The sequence below is a fragment of the Lissotriton vulgaris genome, chromosome 10 (assembly GCF_964263255.1).
Source record: "Lissotriton vulgaris chromosome 10, aLisVul1.2, whole genome shotgun sequence".
Taxonomy (NCBI): Eukaryota; Metazoa; Chordata; class Amphibia; order Caudata; family Salamandridae; genus Lissotriton; species Lissotriton vulgaris.
In genome coordinates, this window is record NC_141698.1 from 748,475,262 (window position 1) to 748,489,088 (window position 13,827).

The 13,827-nt window shown below is 41.1% G+C and overlaps 1 protein-coding gene across 1 annotated transcript in view; it reads left to right on the forward strand.

Annotated features, from left to right (window-relative positions):
- Window positions 1-13,827, forward strand: part of MASTL (microtubule associated serine/threonine kinase like) — a 276,260-nt gene that overhangs the window by 27,139 nt on the left and 235,294 nt on the right. The window contains exon 2 of the mRNA XM_086941611.1: window positions 3,698-3,835. Coding sequence (XP_086797737.1) covers window positions 3,698-3,835 — 138 coding nt within the window. The remainder of the gene's footprint in view (window positions 1-3,697; window positions 3,836-13,827) is intronic.

A 13,827-nucleotide genomic window follows, 5' to 3' on the forward strand; every position in this document is an offset into this window, starting at 1 on the left:
AGGTTTCGAAAAGCGATCCGTTCACCGACGCCGGTCAGGTCACAAATGTCTGCTGCCGCGTTTGCTCAAGTTCAAAAACTCGCGATCACGTGATCATGGAGGGTGAAAAAAGACTCGCACCGGTGGTTGCGATGCCGCGAAATAGGGTTAAAAATGCGCTGAGTTCTAGATATCAAAAAAAGTTATATTCTGACAGCTGAGTTCGGAAAAATAAGTATTATCTGGCAGCTGGGTTTAGAAAAATAGAGGCGGAAAATTAAGATGGTTGAAAAATAGTGGAAAATGGGTGTGATATCGGGGTAGGCGGGGAGGGTTTCTAAATAATGTGTTATGGTGTGTGGGGAGTACTGTGTAATGTGAACCATGTAATATGATCATTAAGGTAAATCTACAGAAAACAATAAACAAAACATCACAGTGAATTCACACAGGAATTACTAGGTTACTCCAAATGCAATTATTACAGGTAACAAGAGTTCAATTCTGTCGTTAAGGCCGAATGGCTTCTGTGTAGAGAGTCTATAAATCCAGGTATTTTCTCGTTGCCGTCTTGCCGATGTATAGTTTGCCGCACAAACATTTTAACTCTGATATAATGTAAAGAGCATGAGTTCCATCAAAAATGTTTGAAATGTTGTGTCCAAGTCAGAATTGAGTAAGGCTTGTTCGATGGCTTCTATACCCCAAAAGTCCTACTCTCAGAATGGTACCCAAAATTCATAAGAACTTGATGGACCCCCCCCATGAGACCAATAGTCTCCACATGTAGGAGTTTCCATGAACCCATCGGTCAATTCTTGGACAAATACTTACAGCCAACAGTGCAATCCATGAGAACATATACTAAAGACACCACCTATTTCATTTCTAAATTAAACAACCTGAAAATCAATCCGGAATATAACCTGATTCTTTGCACTGCGGATGTACGATCACTGTACACTTCTATACCCCACTCTTTAGGTATAGAAGCCATCGAACAAGCCTTACTCAATTCTGACTTGGACACAACATTTCAAACATTTTTGATGGAACTCATGCCCTTTACATTATATCAGAGTTACTTCAAATACCAAGACTCATGGTACCAACAATTGGTAGGCATGGCCATGGGCAATTCAGCGGCGCCTGTATACGCTAACATCTTTATGCAACAATATGAGGAGACCCACATCTTTACCAACGAAGAGTGGACAGAGAACCTATTACTTCTAACTAGATACATCGACGATATCTTTATCGTCTGGAAAGACTCCAAGGAGAAACTGCAAAAACTATTGATGGAATTCAACCAAATTGATGAACGCATCCAATTGACATGGGAATTATCGGAAAAAAGTGTGAATTTTCTTGATGTCAAAGTCTCGGTAAATAAAGATGGATTTGAAACTGACCTATTCACTAAGCCCACAGACAGGAACAATATGCTTCATTACACGAGTTTCCATGACCCAAATCTAAAAAAATACTTATCTTTTTCACAAATGGCAGGGGTTAAAAGAATCACATCAGACCCCACAAAATCCGAACAACGAATAGAGGAAGTGGCCAGCAAATTTCACAACAGATTATATCCAGAGAACATTATTGGAGAATCCAAATGCAAAGTTGCCAACATAGATAGACAGAAACTCCTACAATCTAGTAACAAAAAACAACAAACCCGTATAGTGGTAGTTTCTAAATTTTCCACTGCAACCACGAAATACAAACGGATCATCTACCAACACTGGTCATTGTTGAATTTGGAACCAGATTTCAATCAAATGTTCAGGGAACCCCCACTGTTCGCTTTCACCAGGGCACAGAACCTAGGAGAACTGGTTCAATATAAACCTACCACCACATTGAAATACACAGGCACCAAACCATGCCTGAACTGTGGGAACTGTAATAGTATCATCAGAGGAAATGTAATCAACCACCCCATGAAAGGTCACACAATAAAACTTAAGGTTAACGCCACGTGTGACTCCAGCAATGTGATCTATGCATTAAAATGTCCGTGCGGCAAACTATACATCGGCAAGACAGAACGCAAAATCAAGACAAGACTTACAGAACATAAGTCCAACATCCGGTTAAAATCCACTAAATCTTCAATAGCCACACACTTTCAAGATGAGAAACACAACATTTCCCAACTCAAGTTCATCATACTGGAAATCATCCCTAGAATTGAAGGCAGGGACAATACAAAATTCCTACTCCAACGAGAAAATACCTGGATTTATAGACTCTCTACACAGAAGCCATTCGGCCTTAACGACAGAATTGAACTCTCTTGTTACCTGTAATAATTGCATTTGGAGTACCCTAGTAATTCCTGTGTGAATTCACTGTGATGTTTTGTTTATTGTTTTCTGTAGATTTACCTTAATGATCATATTACATAGTTCACATTACACAGTACTCCCCACACACCATAACACATTATTTAGAAACCCTCCCCGCCTACCCCGATATCACACCCATTTTCAACCATCTTAAATTTCCACCTCTATTTTTCTAAACCCAGCTGCCAGATAATATTTTTTTTTTTCCGCACTCAGCTGTCAGAATATAACTTTTTTTGATATCTAGAACTCAGCGCATTTTCAACCCTATTTCGCGGCATCGCAACCACCGGTGCGAGTCTTTTGTCACCCTCCATGATCACGTGATCGCGAGTTTTTGAACTTGAGCAAACGCGGCAGCAGACATTCGTGTCCTGACCGGCGTCGGTGAACGGATCGCTTTTCGAAACCTGTGACCCAACTTCAGGTTAGTCTTCCGACCATACCACACGGACGTTGTGTTGGAACTTTGTTATTCTTTTTCGCGCATTATCTTCACCGCTCCACAGCGGTAACAAATATACTCTACCTTTTATTTTCAGAACCATGCAACCATAGAATACGAACACACGTAAGAACATGTTTTAATTCTTTTTGTGTCCCCACGGGCCCCAGGTTTATTAAGGTGACCCTATAACTTACAACAGAGTTTTCCCCACATGTATTGTCACAAACACACCATAACCAGCACATCACTTACAGGACGTTTATTTTCTTTTTCTATCACAGTATCCTTTCCCTGATGAAGGGGCAAACAATGGCCCCGAAATGCATTATATGTGTATAAAGGACAGTGTTATGCGTTGAAAAAAAAGAGCTAAATACATACCGTATATACAATGTGGAAATGATTTATGAAACTATGCTTTGAATAAAACACACCGAACAATTGATTAAGAAGTCTGGAACCTGTGTTGTATTGGAGGAACTATTGTGTGCACACAAGGATGAGACCAGTGGTCCACTGATCTCACTATTTTTCAATTTCAACAGTGCCATGTAAAGGCAGAGGAACACATTTGCCCCTTTCACGTCAGTAATTGTTTTTGCCCATGAGACAATGCACTTAATAATTTTTAAAGCTCGATGTGGAATGCTGTACATTTTTCTGGGTAGTTTAGGAATCTAGAATGTTTCAGGTGGAGATGTTTATTTCTGCAGGGAAACGTGTATAACTCGCATAGCTAACCTCTCTTGCCACTGCAATGATTAGGCCTGCAGCAGGAGACCGCCACTTGTATAGGTTAATGTGTAAAGAGATTGTGCTCGCACAAGATTCCCAAAAGGAAGATGTAATATTCAACATGTGGAAGCCTTGGACTTGAAGTTACTCAAGGTGTTGTCTGTATTAACTTTTCCAGGTTGTCAAGAAAGCTGACATGATTAATAAGAACATGGTTCAGCAAGTGCAGGCTGAGAGGGATGCCCTGGCGCTCAGCAAGAGTCCTTTTATTGTTCACTTGTACTACTCCCTTCAGTCGGCCAACAATATTTACCTGGTAAGTACATCTCTAACGGCAGTGTTGCAGACATGGCTTTGGGCATAATGAACATTGCATGCTCAGTGTAATTAGTGTTCAGTTAATGAGCCGTTAATCACTTATAATGATTTGTGACACAACAGAAGCCTACTCCCTTGGTTGGTTATCTTACATTGGATTGCTTTACAACAGTTATTTTGTTCAGTTTTTCGGAGTAGGGTGTTCTTCATCTTCACCTATGAACAGTTGAGTGTCCCAAGACCTGTAGCTCCTGGATCAAATTTGGCCATTTTTTTATACTATGCAATACTTCTCCTGCACCACAATACTTTTGTGCATGTATGATGTTCGCCTCTGTCCTACCTTGTTCCACTTCTCGCATTAGGAATACTTTCAACCAACCGAATATGAAAACCTTTTACATCTGTCCGAAAAAGCACTCAAGTAGTGAATGCAGCACATGCAACACTGAGCTAACAATGCAAGGTGCTCTTCTGTCGAAATTTCGACTTTAATATTATATTTAAAAATCAATATTTTATTTTCCGCAAACATCTTATCAATCGAATGCTCAGAAGAGTAGAATTGACCAGCTGGGAGTTCTTTTGTGAACTCTTATGATTTTTTTTGTTTATTTCTGTTCCTTAAAAGAGCGCCTCTCTGGGCGGCCGTTATTCCCCAGTCTTCCTCTCTTCGCTCATGGTTTTCACCTTTCAACTACCACCTGTTTTTTCGGTCCAGGTAATGGGATTGCTTTTCTCATTGGTGGAACAGTGTTAAAGAGCAGTGTAGATGTAAGCAAAACCAGCCTTCTAAATAGGAATTGCTCCCTATTTATTTTGGTGGGTGTATTCTAAAGAATAAAATTCATTTGCAAAGCCAATCGGTTTCGCCTATGCTAAATCTATTGACTTTGTCAATGTATTTAAAAAAAACATTTTGTGCAACATGGCTTAAAGAAAAAAAAACACCATGACTTGGCCAGCAGTAGTGCTTTTTTCTGCTTTAAGCCATGTTGCACAGCAGTCCGCGCTGTTGTACAACATGCACATATATTGGTATCGCTGCCGCTTTGCTTTTAATCACCTAATTTTAAACCTCTGTATTGTATGAATTGAATTGGACATGCCTTTTTTTAACTCTTCGTGCTTGCCACTTTTCCTTCCTGGTGTCGGCTTAGGAAACTGGATATACTTTTCTAATCTTACCCCAAGTGGACCCAATCGCGGTGGGCTGGGGCAGAACTCCTACTCGGCCATAGAATGCCAAAGGCAAGCCTGTCTGTGGCCTGGGCCAGCCACCATGCCCACATTTAAACCTATTTTATGCACAAATTAAAACTCTTGTATTCTAATGATCAAATACTTAAACCCACCACTTTCTCTAAACTAGTTAATCTGTGGATTATGAAATATAGAGCATCTTCCTGATCTTAATCAGTGGCTTCCTGGTGAAGATGACATTCACAGGCAAGGTAATCATAAAATTGAAGACACTATTCATAGGCACAACAGCTATGGGATGACTGAACTTACAGTGACATACCTAAATACTCGTTCCATGGTGAAACAATATCTAGAAATATTTCATTTATTGGATTTGGCCAAACCAGATATACTCTTTTTAACCGAAACATGGCTCTCTTCTCAGTCAACCTGTAGTGTTCTAATCTAGTACCCTGATCGATACTGTGACCTTATGCCCCTATTCGGCTATAAATCCATTTATTCCCTATATTGGCATAACCGTTCAAGTGCAATATTCAGAAACTCGTCTCTGGCCTCACACGAACAGAGCCACATTTCAGAATCGCTTTCTCTGCCACTTCCTTTGCAACCAATTAGTGCAATGACCTAGCAGAAGTTACTATCTAAGATTCCTAGATTAACACTCCGAGTTCTTCAACAAGATAAAAACTCAGCAACCTGGAAATCCCCGCTTGCTGTGTTTTGATTAGTAATAGAACTCTAATGAGCACTGATAGACGATCACTTCCTAGTGACATCTTTATTGACGTCTCATGTCCAAAAACTTACGTCAAACAAGGCACCTTTCAGGTATAAATTTTACCAACGTTGCCTTAAGCAAACACTGTCTCGCTGCTGCTGAAGTTGCTGTTATGCTGATGATACCATAGCTGCTATCGCTACTGCTATCGCTGCTAACTAGCGAACAATGGTGTGGTGAACTTAGGAGCTGAACAGCCGTCCCCCTGCAAGAGCCCAGCAGATGCAAGCTGCCCGCGGACGCTGCCCCTCCTCCTCCTCCTCCTCCTCGACGCGCTGAGAGAGACGCTGTCTTTTCTCCTGCAGAGAAATCCAGCTCCGGCGTTTCTAGTCTACCCTTGCGGGTGACTGGGATATCGACCCCCTGAAGGAGATACCAGACCTCCATCATTCTATTCCAGAGGTATGGTGTTGACTAAACCCTTAGAGAGAATTCTTGAAGCAAACCTTGGCAAAACTAACTTAACTTAAAGCTACTTACTTACTCCCCTCCCAAGTATTAGGCTTGGGTCAGGTACACTGGGGTAGGCGTAGTTAGAAGCACCAGTTGAGTATTTTAGCCTAATGTATATATGAATGTATATATGTTTTATTCATTTTAAACCATTGTATGGCTAAGAAACCATATCAATGCTTTTACGGTATTATTTCGCGATACTCATCTTACTGTACGTACTTTTTATAATAACAAGTCTTGCAATTGTGGCAATTCATTTCTCTTGTACGAGAAGAAAGACTGTTCAATAAATGTTACCCTTTATTGACAACGCCCGTCTCTCTATTCTCTACATATTGTGAAAGTAAACTGCACAACCACTGACTGAGTAAAATAACTGTCTATTGTTCACACGACCCTAGAGATTGACTCTTCATCATGTTGCACGGTTGTTGGAAAACTGAATCCCTTCTTGGCTGTGCCAGGGAAGCTGATCACTTCCTATTCAGTCAAGAAAGTTTCCAGTGACCTCTGAGCTAGTTGGTAACAAACCCAATTAAGTTTGGCATAGTCAGTGGAGGCCTGGAAGATCCGCACATCTACGTCGATACTACTGTTTATGTTATTCCAATGCGCAGGGCCTATTGGGAAAATAGGAACTACACTACATGGCGCCCAACGTTTGGTAAGGCGATAAACTAACGCAAGACGTTAGAGTAACTCAGTCGTGCATTTTTCACACAAACCCCTTTCTCCCGTAAATACTCCAATAGACGTCTGGAGTGGGTGAAAGGTTAAAATCCGCCCGAACTCAGTAGGAAGAGATTCCTATGTAAAGCTCTGGTTTATTCAACGTTGAAGGATACAGTGTTCCAAAATATTGTGCACCTAATCTTTGTCTCCTTGGAGACCTGCTCTGCAAACCCTGCATTTATAAAATGTCAGACTTAGAAAACGGAACCACTGGGGCCGCAGCAGATGCGACTCAGCAGGGTCCCGACACTACTACTGAACCGGGTGCAATAATGATCCCGGCACATTTAAGAAAATCTATAACTTTAAAACTTATAGAAAACGGACTGACACCACAAGGTGGTACAGTAATTTTCGTGATAGAGGCACACGAATATCGGCAGACAGAGGTATTCTATTCATGGATAAACTTTCCAGCGGCAAACGCTAGAACAAAAGAGTTTCACTATTACAAAATAGAGAAACCACCGGATGAGTACGCTCCTTTCGAGGAGACTGAAATCCCATTAAAATACCAAGAACATTTACTTTGGTTTAAAGGCGCCCTAAAACATAATGATCATATTACCAGGCTCGGTCCACTAGGTAGACCAGGAGCAACGTGGCCGGTTCTAGCCAGCTACACACCACATCCGGACATTGCAAAAATGTCTAGAGAAGAGCTGTTAGTACAGCTAAAAACATTAATTAAAATACATAGGCAATTAGTCCAATATGTTATGCGGACTGCAACAGTCCAACCAGCTGTTAATGTACCACAGCTGACCCCTCATCAAGGGAACACTAATAAAATCACACCACAGAACATACAGTCATGTCTTGGTAAAACACCCATAAAACGGGAACAAATTCCGTTCTGGTTAGCACAGATAATCACTCAAATAGAGGCAGTATTTCCGAATACTAGCCCTATTGAGAAACACAGAATCTTGACAATCTGCCTTCCTATGGGAATCGCACCACACGTGGAGGACTGGGACACTTGGGGTACAGTCTTTGCTTCCATTTACACAAAAACACATGGTGTTCCGTCTATGGCGGTAATACCAGATGTACTACGACAGATTCAAAATGAATACGGACCAGAACCTGCTTTAAGTCTTGGTATGAAATTACTAAAAGACTTCAAGCAGGTCTCTGCTATATTATTAGCCAATATAAAAGGAGAAGCAGCATCTGTGGCGATCCGCCAGAAGTTGAAGGAAACAGATATAACAGATCAGCCAGTTGAGCTTGCCAGAATCATAGAAAAATGCTATGAAGAATTAGGTGGAGACAGCTTGGGTGGGAAACCAGTAAAGCCCCAAATGCTCGAAAATCCTGAAAAATTATTTATTAAAAATAATTCAAACACTCCTAAAAAGAGCTGGGATGGAAATAAACAATCCACTCCCAAGGAAAAAGTTTTCCAGTCCAGAGGAAGGTCTCCACGACGGAGGGAAAGAACTCCGACTCGAGAACACCAGTCTCCCCAGAGGGAGCCCTCTGAGAAAAGATACAACCTTAGAAATAGGGATAGTTTGAAAAAACCTGATAGATATCAAAGTATTGATACACGTCCCTCTCGATCTTTTTCGCAGAAATCGGAAAGAAGAGGACGGTCAGACCCAGGAGAGCACACCAAGTCCAAAGACAAGGAACCTGCTCAGAGTAAAAAATCTCAATTTCCGAAAAAGAAGGTAGCCAGTTTTAGAGTAATCAACCATGCCGAGAATACTGAGGACACAGTTGAAAAACTGGGAGTGGGCACAGACAATGTTGGACAGTGCAGCAGAAATCACTATAGCCCGCAAGATCTTGATGAGTCATCTGGAGACAGTGGACAGGAATGAATACATTCAGGTTGAAACTGCAGACACCAGACTTAGCGAGCCCCATAAGATATACGAAATAACATTGCGTATAGAGGGTGATAAGACTAGGAAAATAAAGGGTCTATTTTGGGATAAACTCTCAAAAGGCTATGATATTCTGTTAGCTGAAAAAGATTGGCCCCCAGAGTTTGTCAGGGAGTGCCCTCGTGGCGAAGAAATGATTATGCCTGCCTTCTCGAATCACATTCTGATTCACAAAAAATATACTTATGCAAGGAAATGGGCAGTAGCCCAGGCACCGGCATTATATAAAAATCATGTAGGATGGGATGAGGACTCACCTCCTCACAAAATCCAGTTAAAAAGTGAATCAACTGCCCAACGGCAGTATCCCATTAAGCAAGAAGCTAAGAAACAAGTCAGGGAGATCTTAGATCAACTTGAATACCAGGGGGTGATTGAAACATGCACATCTCAAATGAACAATCCTTTGTTTCCTGTCTCCAAGCCAGACAATTCATATTGTCTAGTTTTGGACTACAGACACCTTAATGCATGTTGCAAAACTTTTGCAGTGCAAAACTCGCATAGTGCAGCCCTAATGAATAACATAGTTAGGAAAAAATATAAAACGACACTAGACATATCTAATGGTTTCTTTTGTCAAAACATTGCACCAGAAAGCAGGTATTTGACCGCTTTCTCCGTAATGGGGTCTCAGAAAAATTTCTGTAGGCTCCCACAGGGGTTCAAGAACAGCCCAGGACTATTCTCAGCTAGAGTAACAGAGTTACTACAAATATATGATGATGAGGCATTATCTTACGTAGATGATATCTATCTCACAGACGACGACTTGGAGACTCACTTGAAAAGAGTGAACACCATTATACTTGGGTTCGCAGCAGAGGGTTACAAATTCAACTTTAAAAAGTCTCGAATTGCCCATCTGACAGTATTATTTTTAGGATACGAATTATCAAGTGCAGGGAAAAGCCTAGCGGACAACTTCTTAGCAAAGTGCGCTGTACTCCAAGCTCCAAAAACGCTGAAGAATTTACAATCCATACTAGGTTTTCTGAATTTCGGAAGAACTTACCATTCTAAATTACGCAGAGAGGGTTAAACCTCTCTACGAACTAATAAAACCTGATTTTAAACAAATCAATTGGACTCAAAAACACAGAGAAATTTTGAGATCACTGCAAACAGACATGTTAGCAAAAACAAAATTAGATACACGTGACAACACACGCGATCTTGTAATTCGAGTCATCCCAGGAGGATGCGGATTCACGTACCCGACCTCTAATGAGGGAAAAAAGGTACCAATTTCAATTAAATCTCACTTGTACACACAAGCAGAAGAAACATTCGGTCCGACAGAAAGAATTGTGAAAGCAGTGCAAATTGCATTAGCAAATGAACGAGAATTAGCACATGGTAAAAGGATTAATATCCTCACAGCGGAATCCGCCTTCGAGGCGCTATTCAGCCCAGTAAACCTGCCTACAGTGCCACTGGATCCGAAATGGATACAGTACGTAGATTCTCTAGGAGCGGAAGATGTGAAATACTATTTCGCCCCGCAATTCGAAGAACTGAATGATTTAGAATATGAAGAAGAATATCCTCTGCCAATCGAACTTCTGCCTCTCCCACAGTACGCCTGTATAATCTATACAGATAGATTTGTACAGCAATTCAACGTAGAGAGCAAATCCTACGATGCAGCCTGTGCGATTGTTAAAGGTTGTTGGCTGTGCGGTAAATTCAGACCGAAAGTAACAAAAACTGAATCAGTAAGAAACTGTTCGGCTCAGAGAGCTGAAATCAGATCTTTAAAGATGGCGCTCGAAAATGCAGAACGCGAATTTCCGACACTTATCGTGTGCGATTCTCATTTATGCGTCTACTCTTACAATAATAAGCTGCAGAGCTGGATTGAAAATGATTACAAAGATGACACAGGTGCCACAATAAAGCATAAATTGCTCTGGAAACAGGTAGCTCTTTTTCAGAAAGAACTACAAAAGACTCACGTGATACACGCACAGAGTCTTCAGCGTGATGGCGTTCACGTTGCAGGGAATTCATTGTCTAATACAGCCACAGCGGAAGCAACTAAACCGGCTTCCGTAGCCACAAAAAAGCGTGCAGAAAAATACATAGACGGGGAAACCATGCTGGCAGTAAAAACGACCGTAAAAGGCGACTGTGCAGCACTACCCGTGAACTATCCACTCAACTATGCATACGTAATCAATGCAAACTCCGTTCCTTTTGCTCGAATCCCTGGAGTGGGGGATAGGGTAATTCCAAACAGGGACCGGAGGGGCTTCCTCACACAGGAAGCACACATGGGATTGGGTCTAAGACACCAAACAATCAGGGACTCTCTGAGAGAATTAGAATCAGAGTACTGGTGGCCGGAAATGAGTGAAGGCATTCATGAATATGCAGACAACTGTGAAAACTGCAACAGGGATCGCAGTAGTGAACTATGCTACCGGCTACCAATCAGAAACAGCGTAACGCTGTCTACATCCCATCCTGCGTCCTATTAATCATTAAGGCTAAACACACTTAAAAAATGTGGCCTCCAGCGCTCGGCTGACGCCAGAACGGTTATAAAAGATCTGCGAGTCTTTATCGGCACATACGCAATTGCCATGTTCCATTCTGACCAGGGTCCTGCTTTTAGCTCTCGAGCTTATAAGGAGGCCATGGCCAGCATGGGAATTGGGTTGCGGTATTATTGTCCGTCACACCCCGAAGGGAATAGTGTGGTAGAAAGAAAAAAAAGAGACATAAAGCGATTTATAACAGCGAAGGTATTAGGTTCAGGCGCTGGGTGGGTCAAACATTTAATAAGTGTCCAAACCAGTCTTAATAACTTGCCAAGAAATTCTCTAAAAGGTTTCAGCCCATACGAACTATTGTTCGGAATTAGAATGAGAATTCAGGACTTAGATAGTCAAGTATCAGTGGTACAAGATAAGAAAACAGACTTTGACATCAAAGATCGTTTTGCTGTTTTACAGGACTTGAATGAAACAAGAAAATCCTTAAGCAACATAAAGTTAAAGCAACAGCCAGATACCACTGACGAGGCACCACAAGCAACAGCCCCAGCAAGGCCTGTCTGGATTCCAAAGATTGGGGATCTAGTCAGAGAAAAAATAGCGGTGAAGAAGGAATTTGGGCCTTCTTACAGAAAAGCAGTACCTGTCTTGGCAGTCACCGGAACAAGATCAGTAGTACTACCGCCCCTTGCTGGTAAAAAGGAGAACAGAGTTGTATCTATCGACCTGGTAAAACCACAAGCATGTGGCCTATAATCAACAGTAGGCCCAGTGGACTCCCAAGAAACAACAGAATACCCAAACTTGCAACAATCCAAGAGGTTCAAACTGAAAGACTAATCACATTCGATCAGTCTGCAGTGCACAGAGAAGGACTATGCAATAATGCCATGAAACTCGTGCCTCTTGAGACAGATTGAAACAGTTCGTCAAGAAACACCAGTCTACAATAATGTGGCATCAGAAAGTGCTACCGAAAGACAAATTGAAAGAATAATCCCAACAATTGACAGAACTGCCTCTGGTTATTTAATCGACTTCGACAACTTTTCCGAGGATCAAAGTAACCCCGAAGTGATGCCAGAAACAAAAATTACTTTTAAAGAAAAAGCAACGGAACTCTTTCATCAACTGAAGGAAATCTACCTTATTTCCCCTTGGTTAGAGTTCTGGTTCGGTCTAGGTGTATTTTTCCTCCTGCTTTGGCTCATCATGGTACTTTGTTTGGGAAAATTCATTGAGGGAAAATATAGTACAATGGACACAGCAAGTCAGAACATCAACCAAGTCCTCAAACCACACAGATCATCCCACGTGAAGAAAAGAGAACTGTCAACAGTAAATGTCACAGCCATTCCAATACCCGGTGGGGTAGTATGGGAGAAAACTGACTATGAGATCTATGGTCCGGTCGAGATCCTGAAGTATCCTCATCAACTGAAGGTTTCATTAAGTGACTTTGTAAAACCTAGTGCATTCTCTGATGATTGGGACTTTAACAGTATTAATGACATGATGTCTGATTTAGTAATGTCAGCTAGATTCACAGAACATGATTATTTACAAGGTTCGTCTAGTTATGAACAGTTGTTCTGTTATACACATTATGGCGATCATTATTTGCATAAATCTGCACTGCCTAGAAATGTTTTTAAATATAATCAATGGGAACATTGTGCTACACCACCTAAAAGCAGTTCTAAAACATTCTTTGAGAAATTCAAGTACTTCTCAGGGTTTAACACCAGTGATGCAGAAACGTTTTATTACAAACTGTTAGATAAAACAGGAATGAAAACAATGCTGACAAATACTAAATTAATATATTCAGAAGCATTTTATGAAAAAATGATGACATTTGGTTTTGATTATTGGAAAAATAACATTGAAACAAAAACCATTTGGGGTACGAAAGAGTGGCAGGTACAAGGCCTAGAAGCACTATTCAGAACCTGCATGATACCAGAACAAATGATGTTTTTAAATGACACAATTCACCAAACATCCTGTCTTGGCCTAGCTAAGATCAAAGACCTAAACAAACCGTCTATTCCAAAGCCAATACCTGAAAATGCAACAACAGATATTGAGATAGACGTAACTAAAATTTTACATTTTAACAGAACACATCCTGATTGGAAAAAGTGGTTAATCTGGCCTACTGACACAAACTACTGTCAAGATAGATTCCTGAAGAAAACACAGGGGTTAAAAATGACCAGACAAGACCCTAGATACTCCCAGAGACAACATCCAGGGATAGTAACAACATACAGTGTAGGGAAACTCTGCCTCTAATGGCTAGGATCATCCACACTGGCTGAAATTAAGCAACACTTGTCTTTACTTAAAGAGGGTGCTGATTTGCGCGATTTTATTATGGGACCACGCAAACAGCGTCAAAAGCGTTTCATAG